Genomic DNA, 18050 nt, shown 5'->3' with positions numbered 1-18050 from the left:
TTATAAGCCCAGCACACTCCATTTCCTCTGAGCTAGGCTAGCCAAAAAATTAACTCAATATAAATTTTCTTTTGATTTCCACAGTTTGTTCAATTTAATTAATTGCTCCTCTATTGCATTAACTTTGCTGTTATTTGCTGTGCAACAATTGTCCCTTTCACATTTGTTTGATCAAGCAACCCTCCTGGCTAAGCCGCTGATGTAATCTATGCAGGTGCTGAGGGATACAACAGGATGGCATTTAAAAAACAGAGGTCAAGTCAGGAAAATGTTCTACAGATTTTATTTAAGAACCAATGTGGTAAATATAAGAAACAAGCATTGAAAGTTTAGTGGCAGAACATAAAGTGTTTGGCTCCGGGGGGGGGGAAGTGAATACATCTTTTAAGGAAAACATTTTTTTAAAACGGTAAACAAGTACAGATTTTGCATGGGAAACATGTCTTTGCAGCACATATGGAATACTGTTGTCCAAGCCACAACTGAGACCCATTTCATAGGTTGAATTACACTTACAGAAGACATGGGCAGTGCATCAACTGAGTGGCATGAGTACTATTAAACAGCTGGGTTTCCCTACAGTAGACACGGGAAACTAAAAGGAAAGAATCACACACCCTTGTAACCAGGTATATTTAGGGAAAACCAGCAATTTTAAGTGCATGCTCACCATTCAACCAACATCTGCACATGTATTCTGTATGCTGATATTTCTATGCAAGTATGAATCAGTTCTGAGCTGAATATGGTAGAAGTACTCAGTCTGCAAAACCTGGAGAAACTAAAACATGAAGAACAAACATTCAGGTTCCGGTGGCAGCCCAGAACATTTCAGCCTTTGTTCTCACTGAGGTGATAAACCAATCTGAGCTGTACACAGAAAACTAGGTGTTAGGAAGAAGGATTCTAGGTTAGAAACTTCTTTTCCTGAGAAGCTAGTCTTCTATGTGGTGTTGTGGTTGTCAAATACAGAGGAACATTTAATCCTGTGAGCCCACTTCCTCAGACTTTCTTGAAAGAAGCCAAGCACAGGCCTACCACCTCAGAGGAGAACTAGGCCTAAAGACCCAGCCTAGATATGACCCTAATTTGAATAGAGCAGAAGGGGAATTTAATCCTTTCTCTCATCAAAATTCCTTCTGCCCAGAATGGAAAAAGGTAACAGGCCCTAGTATTTATTCTCTCAAGTGCTTGTGTGTATTGCTCAGTAGGTGGTTAAGCACCACCCTCCTTCCAACTCTGATCAAATGAATGCCCTTGCAACTGCATTAAACAAAACTACTGGGAAACCCTCCACATGTCTCCTGCACCACATCAAATTTGGCCATAAGTTACACCATTCACTTTGATAAACATCCACGTATCCTTGAAAAACTATGCATATTTATCACTAGAAGGCTACTTAATTGAAGGGTAATTACAAAGAAGGGAAAACCCTCAAATCTTGTTCTTAATTTTACTCAGCAGAAATATTTTTTAAAGTACAAGTTCTGTAAATTAAATACATTTATAGCACACCAAAGTAAACAATCTGAAGTGACATGTAAAAATTCAAGTTATTCACTTGAAGGACGTCATAATGCGATAAGGTATCAACAACAACAAAATTATACCAGACCTGGTAAATTCTTAATAATATATATATATATTAAACCAATGAGATGCTTACTCTGTTATTGCTATTAGACCATGCCTCCGAGCTATAAAGTATAAAAACTTATTCCAATTACATAAAATACAGCTGAGATTATTCTCATCACTGGCATAATCTAATATAAAAATACCTTTGACATTTACAAGGTAGAGGTTTCTTCTATGTGTGCACGAGAGGGGTGGGAGTGGGGGAAATACATGGATGGCACTGAGCCGCTGTCAACATACAAGGCGAGATTACTTTGCTTGCAGGATTAGCACATCTCAAAACAGACCTGGCGACAGCAATAGGCCCATGGTCAGGTCACTACTGTTTTATTTATCATCTAGACACTTGTGAGGAGCCCCTCCTATGAACCCATCATGCCAGTGCAAAAGTCTTCTAACTTTAATAGCCTTGCTCAGGCATTTATTGGTGTGTAATCCTCAAGTCATGTAAGATGGCACAGGTGTACTTAAAACAGTTAACTTCTACAAGAGTCTAAGATGCTGAGCTAGTTTAACTTACCAATTCGTGTCTAAAGAAAAACTGCAGATAAGGTAAAGTGCTTGCACCAATTTTAAAAAAAACTAGCAGAAAAATTGTGTGTGTGTGTGAGATTCATAAGCAATCAGGGGTCAAAAATGCTTTCACACAGGCATATAGCTCCCAACCAACTACGTGTTTTAAGTTTTGTTAAATTTTGTAGCTGTAGGATGGCTGCTCCTGTTTCATGAGCTCAACATTGAAAGCTTATCCTCCGATCCCATGACCATGCAGGGATGAGGATGCTGCTGCTGCTGTGTTTGATACCCATTGACTCTCTGTGTGACCACCAAGGGTGAAACCATCTTGTTGTAAGGCAACTGCAGTCTCTTTCTTGAGCGCTGCTAATTTCCCAATCCCCTTGCACTTCCAAGGAATTTACTGCAAGGATCCCAACAGGTTTGTGGTTTTTTTTAATCTCCAAGCCAAGACACAGAATGGCAAATCCTGCCATTTAAAGCAAACTAAAGAGCAAACATCCCATGTCTACAAAATGAAACCAAAGCAGATAAGCTGTCAATCCATTGAGAAATGGGACTCCTCCAAAGAAATAAATAGTGATAATAATAAAGAAATATTCACAGCATATAGTGTTACTAAAAAGTAAAGGTGTAGTTACATCTCTTAAACATTCAACTTCTCTTTTTGAAGGCAGCAGGTTCAGCTGTCGTGAAGTGCTTTTTACTGGCCAAAGGGAGAGTAGGGCAATCTGACCCACAGCTCCAGTCAATATTTGGCAGTTTGAGGAGCAGGCCTATGCAGGTTGGGGAATGCTCTATATGCACTGCACCACACGGAGTATCAGCGAGAGCTGGAGGTGAAATGTGGAGTCCCCTGCTTATATTTATCTCCACGTGTTCACTAGAAGCCTGCCAAGGTCTGAATCAGGGTCAACAAATTTGTACTCTCCATATGCCAAGAAAGTGTTGGAGCCAGCCAGTCAGGTAAAGTACAAACAATGTAAGCATTTTTCAGAGTGTGCCAGAATAAAAGTTTATAGCTAGATACCAGGAGTGAAAGTAAGGCTCTAACCACTTTGAAAGAAAATGGTACTTCAGTTCTATAAAGTTACACAATTCCCAAGTATTTAGGAAAACTGCTATTCCAAAAATTGGTGTTTGAGTTGTTTTTGATTTTTTAAAAAAACACTTACTTGTTAAAAATAAAACACTAAAACAAACTGGAATAAAGATAAGTGACATCATAGGTCTGGACTGCCACATGGCAAGTCCCATTATATTTAACATATGAGTGATAATTTGTAAACACCTTGTTAACAGCAAAGCTAGTAGGCAACAGTACCATTTAAAACAGATAAAAAATGTCTGTAACACAATTATTAAGGGTTTAAAAAATAAACATTTGGCTGAAAAATAGAAGTTTCTAAATCTTCACACAATTTAACATAAATATAGGGATAGGCTCTGTTACACATGCATTTGGATGATCAATATAACTTAAATGAGCAGGTTTGCTGTGCTGTGAGTGAGCCAGGCTTGATTCTTGCCAGCCTCGCTCTGTTTTTGTTGGCCTCTGAATAAAATAATATCTATTTCTGCCTATTTACAGTTTCAAACAATTAATTACACAGTACTGTTTCAACAAACAGTTGGTATCCCTCTTCAAAAGAACAAATAAACCTATCCAAAATGAGAGAAAAAAGCTTTTTGCAGAAACTGAGCCAATGTTGTTATAGAAGTCAAAGTGTGCTTATTATAGGCTCATTTGTACAATCACAAGCTAAATATGTTCCACTCGTCTAAGAACAAACAAAAAAGACACACCTCAAAAGCAAAGGCTTCCAAACCTGGAGAAGTCCTCTAGCACAAATCCCACAGAATCCCAGAGTAGAGATATGAAGACAAGTGGGAGGTGGGGGCTGGAATAATTGAGTAACAACTGCCCCTCCACGACCTAACCCAATTTTCCAGACCCCATCGCCCCAGGCCTTCACATATCTATCCCAGGAGTTAGGCAACTTCTAGCTCCCACTCACTCAATTAGGACTTGTGCAAGAGAAATTGCTACTGGATTAGGCCCTAGGACACTTAATATTTTTTGGCTAATTTTGCCCTTAACCATTGAAGATGGTAATGTTTTTCTGCCACCAACTCTAGATGTTGTGGAAAAAGTGTCTCTGGCACTGGTGGTTGTTTTCAGTAGAGAAGCTGCTCCTCCTAACAGTTTTGCTCTGAGTGCAGAAACAGGGAGAAGAAAGAGTTGAGGCATCCCGCCCATCACTGGGGAACCACTTCTTTGAGAGAGGCTAGCGCTGCATGTATGCGGACATGCAATCTGTTCTCAAAATCATACCCTGTGAATTCCTCCTGCAATGAAAAAGCAAACAAACAAATACATTAGCCTAACTCACTCAGGTTTACCAAAAAACATGGTAACTTCTACACAGGACAGAATATGGCATTTATTTGTTTACAGGACATAGCTCAATACCCTCAATGGCAATGCAGGCTGGGAAGGATAAGAGGTTTCCATTCACATCCCACGATTACTATTAGCAATGCCACCCTCCAAGTCCAGCCAGGCTATATCATGAAGAAAAGGACGCCCCATCTGTATAATAATAACAATGCTCAATTAATTTACTTTTTTTTTTTTTACCTTTGCCTGAAGCAGTAATGCTTTGCCTCTTGGTACTGTCTGCAGGAGGAAGCAAAATGTCATTTTTGAAATTTGTGTGCAAATGCAAGAAAATAATACTTTGGGAGACAGACAATGGCACATTATGGGACTTTCTTCATTTCTTCACTCTCTGCTTAAATCTGCTCTGGAGGTTTTCCAAACCCTACAGTGAAAAATTGGGGGGTAGGCAGGGGAGAGGAGAGGATGTCTTGTTGCACCAGTGGAAACTTGTTCTATGGTCTGGTTAGTCACCACTGAATGTCCCTCTTTAACTGGTCTAATGAGAATTCAAGTTCTAATAATGAGTTTGGCTAGCAAAATGCCAACTATCGGAAATTAGAAACGTAATTTTAATAAATAACGTCACTCAATAAGTTTTTAGGTATCTCAAAATAACTGGCAGCTGTCTCTCCACATTAAAAAGAAGAACAAATTTGCACACACAGTGGGCAATATTCAATTAATGAGTCCCATTAGCACAAGGATTTCTGCTTGTGCAACGTGACTCCCCCCTCCCCCCAAATCTCCTTCTAGAAAGCAGTAACCTCGTAGGCCATCTTCCACATGCATGGTGTGTTTTTAAGTATACAAAAATGGGGCATAGCCCTTGTATATCTCTCTTCATACAAGGATCCAAATAAAAAGGCAAATATGAAATACTGGATCTCTGTTTTTCATGTTCAACACAAGCTCGTGCCACCTTTCCATGGTCTTGCTGGAGAGCAATTAAGAGGCAGGTCTGAAAAGCATTAATTAAAAGCTATTTTAAGACCTTCTCTTTAAATATGGCAATGAAGAGAAGCGTGGGCGGCTGAGTGTATGAAGCATGAAGAGAAAGAGTACGAAGATCTCTAATTTTTACATGCCTAGATCTTTACACTCTTACTAGCTTCGCAAGTTTTGCCATGCACAGTTGGGAGGCATTAAGTATATGTTAATAATGCTTGGACTACTCAAGAGTGTTCCCTACTGGAAAAGGGCTTAAGCAACCCAGCAAGCCTCGCTCTCTTTACCTGTACCGATGCTCTTCCCTTCCCTCCTAATCTCATCCATGATGCTAACCACCGCTCTCCCACTTCACCCTAAATGTGCTGGAGAGGTAGGGGTAGGAAGAGAGACTCCAAGCCACATTCGTAGCCAGCTAATGCCTGGTTTAAGAGTAATGCTGAGCATGCAAAAAAAAGGAAAAAAGGGGAGGCTGAGAACCCTTACCCAACAAGGGTTCAGTGTAGCCAATGTAATTTTTAAAAATTGACCTTTAGGTTCTACCTGCCATTACTGGCATACCATCAAATACAGGTCCCTGACATGCTAATGCTACATGTATACAGACCAGCAACACAATTTAGACATCTTCTCATGCAGTATTCTTTAACCTGTTGTTATGATACTTGAACTTAAACCTCATTGCAAAGGGGGAAATGGGCCACCTGACACCATGCTGATGTCATGTGACCAACATCCGAGTGGCTGGGGATGATGGAGTTCAGGAACTAGCCTGCCAGGCTGAAAAGGTTTTCCACCCCTGAGCTAGATCATATATTGAAATGCCATATGCAATTCATTTGACGCCATCTGAGAATATCACCTGTACTATCAGTGCAATAGAAGGGACGCGGGTGGCGCTGTGGGTAAAACCTCAGCGACTAGGGCTTGCCGATCTCATGGTCGGCAGTTCGAATCCCTGCGGCGGGGTGAGCTCCCGTCTTTCGGTCCCAGCTCCTGCCCACCTAGCAGTTCGAAAGCACCCTTAAGTGCAAGTAGATAAACAGGTACTGCTTTCTAGCGGGAAGGTAAACGGCGTTTCCGTGCGCTGCGCTGGTGCCTGCTCGCCAGAGCAGCTTCGTCACGCTGGCCACATGACCCGGAAGTGTCTGCGGACAGCGCTGGCCCCCGGCCTCTTAAGTGAGATGGACGCACAAACCTAGAGTCGGACACAACTGGCCTGTACAGGCAGGGGTACCTTTACCTTTATCTATCAGTGCAATATCATTTCACAACATTTAAACATTTTCCACCAACAATGCTGCAGTGACTGAATAAATGGACATTTCAAATGGACCACTGATTTTATTGCACTGATTAAATGCAAGAGTCGTATCAATAAATTGCTGGTAAACTTGATGCAATTATGTTAGGCAATCAGTAAACTGGTAGGATAAGATTAATACAACTCCCCAGAACACAGGAGCATGTGTTAAAAATAACACCGCTAAGAAAGGCCAAAAAGAGAAAATGCACATTCCAGATAGCTTGCAACCTTCCTCTACTTCTCTTTTGAAGTAGTCATGTCACACCAAATATCAGACAGTTCCAAAGTATGCTGTACTGTTTACCTGTGGGTCTTCTAACAAGAGACAGCCAAGTTCATAGCAAGCATAGGGTTGGATATATAAATTGTTTTGGCGGCACAGTTCATCTTTAAGGGCTCGTTGAAAGAACTGTAAAACAAAATTGACACATTCAACACACAGTGACATTTCAAAGAACAAAAGAAACCTTCACACTGGACAACATATTCTCAGATCTTGCAACTATCTTCACCTGCAGGGCCTGTTGATTTGCCAATTAGCTTCAGAACCAGTTAATGCACCAAATCAAAAATAAACTTGCTCCCTAGCTGTTAGGAGTTCAGGGACTTTAGAAGAGGAACATACCTGAACAGCATCTTCAGCATTTCCTAAGCATTTGTGTATGGCCCCAAGTAGCAAGTTCTTTAAACCAACAACAGTGGAATCATCAATTTCATGGCAAGCTTTATCAGAAAAGAAAAGGTTGAAGCATTTAGTTTTTAAACTAGATAAAAAAATATTAAATTTAGTTCAACTATTTGTACACAATTTTAATACAATTGCCTTTAAGCAGTATACAAGAAACCCAACGTAATTATAACAAAAACGAATTAGATACAGAAAGCTGCTTAAAAAGCTTTAAAATCAATCTTCCCCAAGTTGTTGCTCTACAGATAAGTTTGGGACTTCAAATTCTCATCAGCCAGTGGACAGGGATGATAGGGGTTGTAGTCCAAAACATCTGGCGGGCAAATGATTGAGGAAGGCTGCTTTAAACCTATCCCCTAATCTTCTGTCTTCACTTTAGACTTTTTAGTCCAATCAACATCTGGACAAAAAAATGCTAATATTCTCCCCTTTCAATCATCAACCACCAGATGGATCCAGTGCCAACCCTACTACTCATGCATGATGGCAATGGGTCCGATCTGGGCTGTGGAAAGCAGCAGTGGCTGCATAGCTCCATCAAGCCCCACCAGCGCCAGCTAGGGGGATGGATTGACCCCTAAACCTTCAGCATGGCCATTCAAATGTGCAGGAGAGCCAGGTGAAACAATATATGAATTGGCTCATAGTTCAACCAACACCGAAATGTTTATAATAGCTTTAAAACATACTGTTCTATTGCACAAATATTTTCATTTATGTTTATGCTGGAGGAAATACCAAATGTGTTTAAAGAAGCAGCAAATTTATGTTGACTAAGAATTGGTTAAGAAACAAAGGAGCAACGAAAGGTTTGTGAAGTTACAGATAAAAAACAAATAATGTAAAGTGTTATGAATCCTTTACAGTGGATGCTTGGGTTGCAAACGTGATCCGTGTGGAAAGCACGTTCGCAACCCGCAGCGCCACGTGTATGCATGCGCAGGTTCCGATTTGGCGCTTCTGCGCATGCATGACTGCCAAAATCCGGAAGTAACCTGTTCTGGTACTTCCGGGTTTCGGCGCATCCGTAACCCAAAAAAACGCAACCTGAAGCGTCTGTAACCCAAGGTATGACTGTATTTGCATGAACCAGGGAGGAACACGTTGGACACAGAAGTGTACACACACCATGAGTTTAAGTCAAGCTTTCCAGCCTTGTATTCTGTATGAGTCAAATGGCACAGAAAAATGAACTTATGGAAATATGTTCAAGTTGCAGTCTTTACCTCTGGATGGCTTTTCCAACCCTAAAGCCAATTTCCCAAGGCCTAAAGTACAGTCATAAAAGTCAGAAGAAGGCCTTGAGAAGCTATATACTGTTTATATACAGAAACGTGTTTTAAGTCTTGTCTAAATTGCTCACAGCGAGTGCCAGCTGCCATTTTTAATATGAATCTCTTCCATCCTAAGGCTTATAGCTTCTTCAGCAACCCGAGACAAATGACATCACCACTAAGATCAGCCTTGGCACTAAAGAACTCTCTTAAAGAGATGCATGACAAGGCAGCTGTAGAGGAATGCTGTATAGTTTTGTTTTTCCTTTGAAGCAATATGCTTTTTTATCTTCAGAAATCCACAGTCTAACAAAGCGTGCTTCAAATTAAAGCAAAACATGAGTAGATAGTAAAGAATATTTGTCATCTCTGCCTGTCTCTACTTCCTGAAGATGACAGATCTGGCATCAGTTATTCATGCCCTAATTTCAAAGTGAATAGGGCATGAAAATATGGGGCTCCCTTCAGACATTCAGGAAACTTCTACCAGTTGTCATCAGGTACTGGAATACTGGGTCTTATACCATCCCTACTGGTTGCCCATCTGTTTCAGGGCTTTATTTACACTGCTGGTTCTGACCTTTAATGTGTTAAGCGTTTAGGACCAGATTGTTTCAGAAACCAGTTGCGAGATATGAAGATGCAGACTGGGCAACTAACAGCCAACCCTATCTATGTAATATCAAGTAATCTTTGCTGTGCACAGAGGGGAGATAGTGAGAGGAGAAGGGGTGGCATAAGCTGGATGGGCAGTGGCTAACTGCCTCAGTGTGCCCCTTCCCATCACCTTGGACTCCTGCATCTATTGATAGCTCTCTCTCGGGAAGCTACATGAGCACTGGTACTCACAGCCTGAACATCAGAAATAAAGGGAACAATGGCAAACCACAACACTGAACCAGTAGCTACCATGCACTATATTTGGGCTCACATTACTGCCAAGAATATGTTCTGATCGGTGGTGGGAGAACAATACTCAAATTTCCACAATCTGGTTTATTATCCACTTCAAACTGCTTATTATTCAAAGCCCAAGAGTTTATAGTGTATCAATCATTAGATGAGTAAGCCAGTTTCTGCCTTAAATTGGCACAAACTGCAAGTATTAGCGACAGAAAAGTGAGGGTTTGTAAAAGAAACAGTTTGTGCAGAAAACAACAATAAAAAGAAACAGACATCACATCTTGTACCTTGACTCATGTGCTGTAGGTTTGGGAAGGAGCAGTTTGGAAGAGCTTTCCATAAATACAATACTTCAATGGATGCCAGTATACAGAGTTGCTTGGTTGGTTTCTGCTTCCTAAATCTATCTGCCTGAAAACAATAAAATGGTTTATTTTAATTTCCATCTAAGCCAAGGGCCAGAAGTTTTCAACATGTTTTCAAAATGCAACCTTTAAAGTTATACAATTGGACAAGCTGAAGGATATTTGTAACATCCAGCCAGAAAAACAGCAAACCTCTAAAGACTGAAATGTCAGCGTAAAGAATCATGTGCAACAACATAATCCTCCAGTGTACCCCTAAACACTACAAAGTGTGTGCTGTTCGGGTCTTCAGCCAGACTAGAACAGGAACTTTGTAGTACTGTTTGTGACTCGCAGGGCGCACATTTTTAAGTCCCACTCTTCCAAAACATTCCCCTCTAGTACTGAAAAGCTCAGAATAATGACTGGCTGATCTTTGCGCATGACCATGGTGCAGCTGGGCATTTAACCCTGTTGTTAAATTGCTTTGAGACTTTTTTGTACAAAGCAACTAACAAATATAAAGACCAATACACGCAATGCAGATCTCATGGATTTAAAGTTAAAGGCACTTCCCTTTAACTTAAGAATTTTGCGAAGCATTTCTGAGCTCACATCAAAGGAGAGCATTTATATTGAATGTACCCACTTTCTGGATCAGATTCATAATCATAAAGAGTCACAACTTCTCTTGCGAGGACGAGAGACTCTTTCCAATTAGTTAAGAAAAAAGCAATTTGTGGGCGAGTCCCAGACTCCTATGGGGAGATCCATAGCATATCACTTATTAGATCCTTCACCTCATTAACCACCCCTGTCCACCGAGACCAAGCCACCCCCATAGCAGAAATGTACTGGTTTTAAGGTCAACAACACACTTGGGTTACTGCCCAACACCATGTCCACAGTTCCCTCTTCTAATTTAGATCTGCCTCCAGGAATCTAAACTCCTGGTATTATCTCAGGTATCAACAAAGCAAGGGGACAAACATGGGAAAGTTTTCAAGGGCAAGAGAGGACAGGAGAGAGAAAGAAAAGGGACCAGATAAAAGAAGTGAAGCCTTTTTCTCTCCAGATAGCCTGTTGGCAATTTAAACTGTTTGACACTCAGTGGTAGAAGCTGAGATATGAAAACTAGGAGCTAAATGGCACATTAAACCAAGTTATGTGCACCACAACAGAATGACTAGGCACACTTCTTTATAACAATACAAAACTGAAAATTAATGAACTGCTGCTAAAATCTTATGTTCATTTTTCACATGATCTAGTCCTCATCTGAAGACTGCAAAAAAAACACAAAGCCATGCTTCCCCTGCCTGCCCCCTTAATATTTGAGGGTCCCTCAAAACACTGCCTTTCTGTAAGGCCAGCTGAGAGGCAGAACCTATCAGCTTGCCTGATGCTGCAGTGATTTCTTGGAAGTTGAGCAGGCAAAATTTCTCCTCCCACGCCCTCAGCATCAGCAGCGGCAGTTTAAATCAGAAATTTTAGGTGCAGTACTGCTCAGAAATTGCTTGTGCTAATGAAATTCCCAGTCACAAAATGTGCCTAGAACAATGGGAGTTTTAAACGCTGTTGACACTGCTTTAAGCCAAGACATAAAACAAATGCCATACAAAGATTTTAAAATGTTCTTACAGCACTAACCTTAATAGGATCATTCTACAGACACTAACAGCACAGTAACTGAACAAGGAAAACGTCACAAACATAATAAAAAAATGGATTGTCTATTTTTCTCTTCAGAATGTCACATGCACTATAATATTATTTTGCTTTCCCATTAAGACAGACATGGTTTAGCTTTTCCAATGGAATTCTTCCACTACCAGTTTCCATTTACAGAAGTATTCCTGTATCTGGCAGAAGAAGCATACAAAATTAAGATTCTCACTAAAATTATGTGCACTCTCTCCATAAGGAGAAAATAATGTACAAACCAGCACAGCATTGAATGATTCTCTAGCGCTGATCTCATGAAACTCATGGCCTTTTCCTAAGTTGAGAGGGGTACAAACCGGGGGGGGGGGGGAGGAGGTGTCCCAGCCTGAAACACACATGCTTCTCATGATAGGTCCTGACATACTTATTTTAACAGGGTCAGTAAACATCAGTATTTAAACTGCATTGTTCAGAAAAGATTTTAAAAGATTCAGCTTAGATTGCTATCACCACCACCACCACCATCAAATCAACTCGGCCTATGCTCATCAGACCTTTTTGACCGAAAACTGCTCAATTTGATTGTTTTTTCTTTTAAAAAGCTTCTGGACTTCTTTGAACACATTCTGAGCTCCATTCACATCACCGGTGGCACCTTGACACACTGTAATAAAGCACACACCAAAAGTTTATTTTAGTTATCTTAGGGCAAAAAACATTTTCAGCTGCCATTCCACATATTCATAAAATTTCTTAAATGTTTAATGACTAACTGATGCCTGAATTTGCTTGTTTTTCTTTCCTTGCTCCATCTTTATGTAGGATACCTATGAGATTATAAGCCTACAGGCAGGTTCTATGTTGCTTTTGATATTTGTACAGCACCTAGAAAACCTTAGGTGCTTCATACATAAATAATAATGAGATACAAACAAATGCAGGTAGAAGCGATCATGCAGGAACATTTCATCTAATTAACAGTAAATAAAAATATATAAATACACACCACTGTTACATTAATGTTGTGATTTGTGAAGCTGTAAATCTAAGGTTTATTTACAATACATAACCTAGAAAAGGGAAAATGTAAGCTGTGGGTAGTTTTCTTGCAGAGATATGCTACTGCCATATAATGATCAACAAATTCAACACCCCCCACACTCCTATTCATGTAATGATACTTCCCTGCTGTCAAATAGGCATAGTAGCATTGGGACCATCTTGATTCATTTTTAAGACGCTCAAAGGATTCAAATGCATCCTTGAAGTTCATTTCTATCATGCTGCACCAGCCTGCAAGAACAAGCAAAACATTTTTTAAACACGTACACGTGTGTGTGTGTGTGTGTGTGTGTGTGAGAGAGAGAGAGAGAGAGAGAGAGAGAGAGAGAGAGAGAATATGAATATATCTGGAGTAAATAGAATCTGCCACTGATGCAGGACTGAGCGAGTCCTGATCCCTCACTGCACATGAGAGCACAAGCATCTTGGGTGTCAACAGCCACTGCAGAAGTGGAGTGGAGTTTCTGTAAGCAGGCAGCTTTTCTGGCAGCAAGTTGCCCATCACACTGCTTCAAGTAAAACCTGCTTGTTTTCTGTCTGAAGGAAGTCCACAAAGGTTAGGAGATGTTACAGTTTCAAAGAGTGGGTAAAACAAAAATGCATTGCTTTGTCTTCTTTTAGAAGCCATGCTGCCTTTAATTATATCAGAAACAGTCTTCTGTAAGAAGTCACCGAATAAAAACTAGAATCTGAAGTGTAAACACAGCTCTTAACATGCTTTCAAAATGTGTGTGTATGTGGGGAGAAGAGGTTTACTTTTGATTTACTAATGCTGCACTTTCTTGACAGTAAGCAAGACCTGCATTCACTCCACAGTCACAGGTTGAACATTATCAATGAAACTTTTTAGGTGTGTGTTAATAAAGGCAATGAGCATGTAGCTCAAGTAATCCATATGCATCAATGGGCAATTAAGTGTGGTAAACTTAATTTTTCCCTTTGTCTGTTGACCAACAAATGATCATGATTATTTAATTTACTAACACAACTCAATATTGCTCATTCAAGCACTAGTAGCAGTGATTAAACACAGTAGCAATAAGAAAATACATTAGTATTATTATATACCAATTTCATATAGACAGACATGCTGAATCTCTCTCTGATCAGTTGCCAGTTCCAAAGCAGTATGAAAGGAGGTCAAGGCACTGTTGATTTGACACTAAGAAGAGAGAGAGAGAAATACTATTATCAAAATGCAAATATGAATAAATACCACTTCTATCATTACAATTCCAAGCCCTCCAGCAGAGTTTGGAAGCAAGGATGGTCTGGTGTGATTTTACTGCAAGCCTACAGCCCAAACATCAGCTGGCTACTCAAATCAGGCCTGGTTCACAGGACACACTAACTTGGCTTAGCAAGATTACACAAATGTATGGTCTGCTGGGCAGGAGCTGACGGCAACTTTGCTGTTCCCTGGTCATTTTAGCTGCTGCAATGTACTGAGTTAAGCCAAGGTTCGACTTAGTATGCCATATGAACCAGGTTAAGTTCTCCTCTCATTAACCAATAGCTGTAACAAAGGTCTGTTGATTTGTTTCTCTCCAAAGAGTTTGTTTGTTGCTTTGTTTAGAGAGAAACAAACCACAAGCACTGGTTTACACATAATACTAAGCCAGCCTCCTGTTTTTCTTCCTCCTGGCATGGCAAAAACAGGAACTGAGTAAGAGCAAGGCAGGCACAAATGAGGAGCTTTCACTGGCAGATTCTCGTACTCATTAAACCATGGTTGAAGTATGGTTTAACACTGCACATGAATAAGGCCACTGTCGTGCTGTCACCGTTTTAGCTAGTCATGTACAATTTCAGAACAGTTTACCTTCTTCTCCCACAAGGGGTCAGGAAGACCCTGGATTGACAGGAATTAATGGTACCAACAGAGCAGCAGCCAGATATGAAAAATGTCACTCTTTAGCCAAAGGAAAACCTCTACTTTGACATCTATAACTGCCAACACATTTTGGAGATATTCTCCGCACCCATGACCTCTAGAAACTTGCTTTTCAGTTTATTTTGGTTTTTTAAGAGTCCAGGGTGCCATGTTTCATGCTAAATAGAACACTCCCCCAATCACTGTCCTCTTGACTATATTATGGATAGGCCAACTGCATTGACACTCTGTTATTGAAATGGTTTTGACTCAACAAATCTTGCAAAATTACAGTCATACAGAGAAGTCTATCAGTACCTCTAGACGCTGTATTCTTCCCTTGAAGAACATAAAGAGAGACGAGTTTGGATAAGCAGCTTCTTTTTTCTGGAGAATGTCTTTAGCCTCTTGCAATCCTGCTTTGGTGTCACTGCCATCCAAAGCAAAAAAAGGACGAACCACAGTGTGGTACCACAGCAAGGCTAATCTGAAAAGACACGCACACACACAAAAATCATGATGCTAGCTGGTTCTGTAATGAGGAGATACTGACAAAAGATTTTATTTCTCTCTCTCTCTCTCTCTCCTGTGCCAGGCCAACATTATGCCAATACCTTAATTTAAACCTTAATCACAGCAGGAGGAGACATTGCCTTTAGTAAGGCATGTTGTCTTTTTATGCTTCTAAGCAAGGTCACAATCCTACAGCATCACACACACAGAGTAGGACAGAAGTGTGCATTTGTGTTGTCATTCATTATGCAACAGAACAAGCAAACATTCCCTCCACCCAGCTACATACTTAAAACCAGTTTGCAATTCACCACACAATCAGCTACAGTAAAAGATTCAGAACACCTCAGGCTATGCCCAACCTATTCCTCCAGCTGTGCCAGAGATGTCTAGGGTTCCAGTCGAAGACCACTTGTGCGCACAACATGTAATTAACACTATACTACAAGAAGGAAACAGCTCAGCACCCCTGCATTATGGGGCTTTCATTTCAGAGGAAGAGGTAGCCCTCAGCATGCATCTCTTTGCACATACAAAGCTCTACAGTGGTGCCTCGCAAGACGAAAAGAATCCATTCCGCGATTCTCTTCGTATAGCGGTTTTTTCGTCTTGCGAAGCAAGCCCATTGACAGCTTAGCGGATTAGCGCTATTAGCGGTTTAGCGGCTTTTAGCGATCAGCTGTTAAGCGGCTTATCAGCGGATCAGCTGATAAGCGGCTTAGGGCTTAGGAAAAGGGGGGGAAAAGGGGAAAAACCCCGCAGGAACTCGCAATACATTTTTGTCTTGCGAAGCAAGCCCATAGGGAAATTCGTTTTGCGAAGTGCCTCCAAAACGGAAAACCCTTTTGTCTAGCGGGTTTTCCGTCTTGCGAGGCGTTCATCTTGTGGGGCACCACTGTACTTTTATTGAAGTGAATACACACAGTATTTCTCAATCCAAAATCCTAACGTAGTATTTAAAAAATATGAATTACAGACTGCAATTGGAATTAACATGTTAAACCAGAATTCTAAATGAAAACAAATAGCTGCCATGCAAAATAAAAACCAACATTAACCCAACTTTGCAGGCACAAGTCAACACCAGCTAAATCCTTAACAAACAAAAATATGTTTCTACAAAAGGTAAAAGTGGTATATAATTGATTAATATCATTCAAATCTTTCCAATAGCTTCACTGGATGGAGGCTGCATTCACAGTATTTCACCTCAAGCCAAATACTTCTTGCAACTGTGGAGAACCAGAGGGTCCTTGCCACAGGGCTATTACAAGCAAAGGGAGGCTATGGATTGGGCATAACTATTCCCTCCACTGAGCTGAATGGAGAAACCTGAATAGAGGAGTTCTACATGTTGGTCACAGACCACTCAGGGCTTTTAAGAAACGTGGTCCATCATTGGAATACACAGAATCATACAGGGACACAGAGACACAAATAAGAAATTCTATACAACATTACTGAAAACCAGTTTTAAAAGTGCCAAATTATTATTGCCTTAAGAGCTGTTTATTTCAATCAGCATTTATCTAGGTTGTTTGAATTTGTAAGCATCTGAGGACACAAAAATATATCCTTGGTGAATTAAAAATCTCTCTAAAAGCCAGATTCTCATTTCATAAACCATTGCACATCAAGCAACATTATCTGGTGATGTTTCCATTAAAATAAAATGAAAAGAACAAATACAAGACCGCTTCCTAACTTACGTTGACTTGCAGTTTACTTACTTTCAGTACTAAGTTATTTACCAAAGCATTGCAATATAGCTACTCACGTAGCTAAAGGGGCCTTCATGTCCTTACTTTCACTTGCATATATCAGTGAAGAAAGCCCCTGCAGGCGGTCTCCAGGAAAACCCAGCAGGTTGATGATTTTGAGCAGGTTTGGGGGCACCATGGATATGCAAAGATGAAAAAGTCCATATCCAAAGCTAACAGCACCTTTCAGACGGTTTAGTGAATCCTCCGTTATGCTTTCTGCAGCAATATGATTATCATTTGCAGCGTAAGAAGTCAAGGATTCCTGAGTTATCTTCTTCTGATATAATTCCTGGAGTGTATTAATGTCTGTATAGCATTTATTGTAGATTTTCCAAGCTTTTCTAAGGATCCACCCACCTTTTATATAAGCTGAGAAAAGAAAAAACGAGTTCAGTCAAAGACAGCAGCTTTTCCAAACAGAGAACTATAATGGTTCCAGAACTGACCTGGACTCTGCAATCATAATCTGAGGCCCTTCTTCATACGCTTTCTCCATAAAAGGTCCATGAGAACAGGCCTTTTCTCGTTTGTGGAATGCTCTCCCCAGAAAGGTTCGTCTGGCACCTTCATTATATAGTCAACCCTCGGTTGTCGAACATAATTCATTCCGGAAGCCCGTTCGGCTTCCGAAATGGTTGACAACTGAGGCATGGCTTCCGATAGGCTGCAAGAGCTTCTTGCACTCAAGCTGAAGCTGTGCTGGACATTCAGCTTCTGAAAAATGGTCAAAAACCAGAGCATTTACTTCTGGGTTTTCGGTGTTTGGGAGCCGAAACATTCCAAAATGGAGGCTTTGGGAGCCGAGGTTTGACTATACATCTTTAGGGGGGATGCAAAAACATTTCTCTTCTCCCAGACCTTGGGCTAATTAAACAATCTATGTATGACTTTTTAAACTGTGTGTGTAGGGTATTGTTTTTGTTTGTTATTAAGGAATGTATTTTTGTTTTTTTATATTGTAAACCACCCTGTGATATTTGGATGGAGGGCAGTATAGAAATTTAATAAATAATAATACTAGTAAAAGTCATTCATAAATACTGAACATCAACTTATTATACCTTTCCCCACAACAAACAAACTTTACAACGCACAAAGTGTTCCACTAACGCAA

General features: G+C 40.4%; 1 protein-coding gene across 1 annotated transcript in view; it reads right to left on the bottom strand.

Moving 5' to 3' along the window:
• Positions 1-267: 267 nt before the first annotated feature.
• TTC39C (tetratricopeptide repeat domain 39C) overlaps positions 268-18050 on the bottom strand; it is a 41706-nt gene continuing 23923 nt past the window's right edge. The window contains exons 5-14 of the mRNA XM_079982723.1: positions 16951-17305; positions 14979-15147; positions 13856-13949; positions 12914-13018; positions 12280-12392; positions 10004-10127; positions 7477-7574; positions 7156-7260; positions 4799-4837; positions 268-4506 (exon numbers count right to left, since the gene is read on the bottom strand). Of these exons, the coding sequence (XP_079838849.1) occupies positions 4417-4506; positions 4799-4837; positions 7156-7260; positions 7477-7574; positions 10004-10127; positions 12280-12392; positions 12914-13018; positions 13856-13949; positions 14979-15147; positions 16951-17305 (1292 nt within the window). The 3' untranslated portion in view covers positions 268-4416. The remainder of the gene's footprint in view (positions 4507-4798; positions 4838-7155; positions 7261-7476; positions 7575-10003; positions 10128-12279; positions 12393-12913; positions 13019-13855; positions 13950-14978; positions 15148-16950; positions 17306-18050) is intronic.

This window comes from Podarcis cretensis (genome assembly GCF_951804945.1).
Source record: "Podarcis cretensis genome assembly, chromosome: 7".
NCBI lineage: Eukaryota > Metazoa > Chordata > Lepidosauria > Squamata > Lacertidae > Podarcis > Podarcis cretensis.
This window is presented reverse-complemented; position numbering and strand designations above follow the sequence as displayed.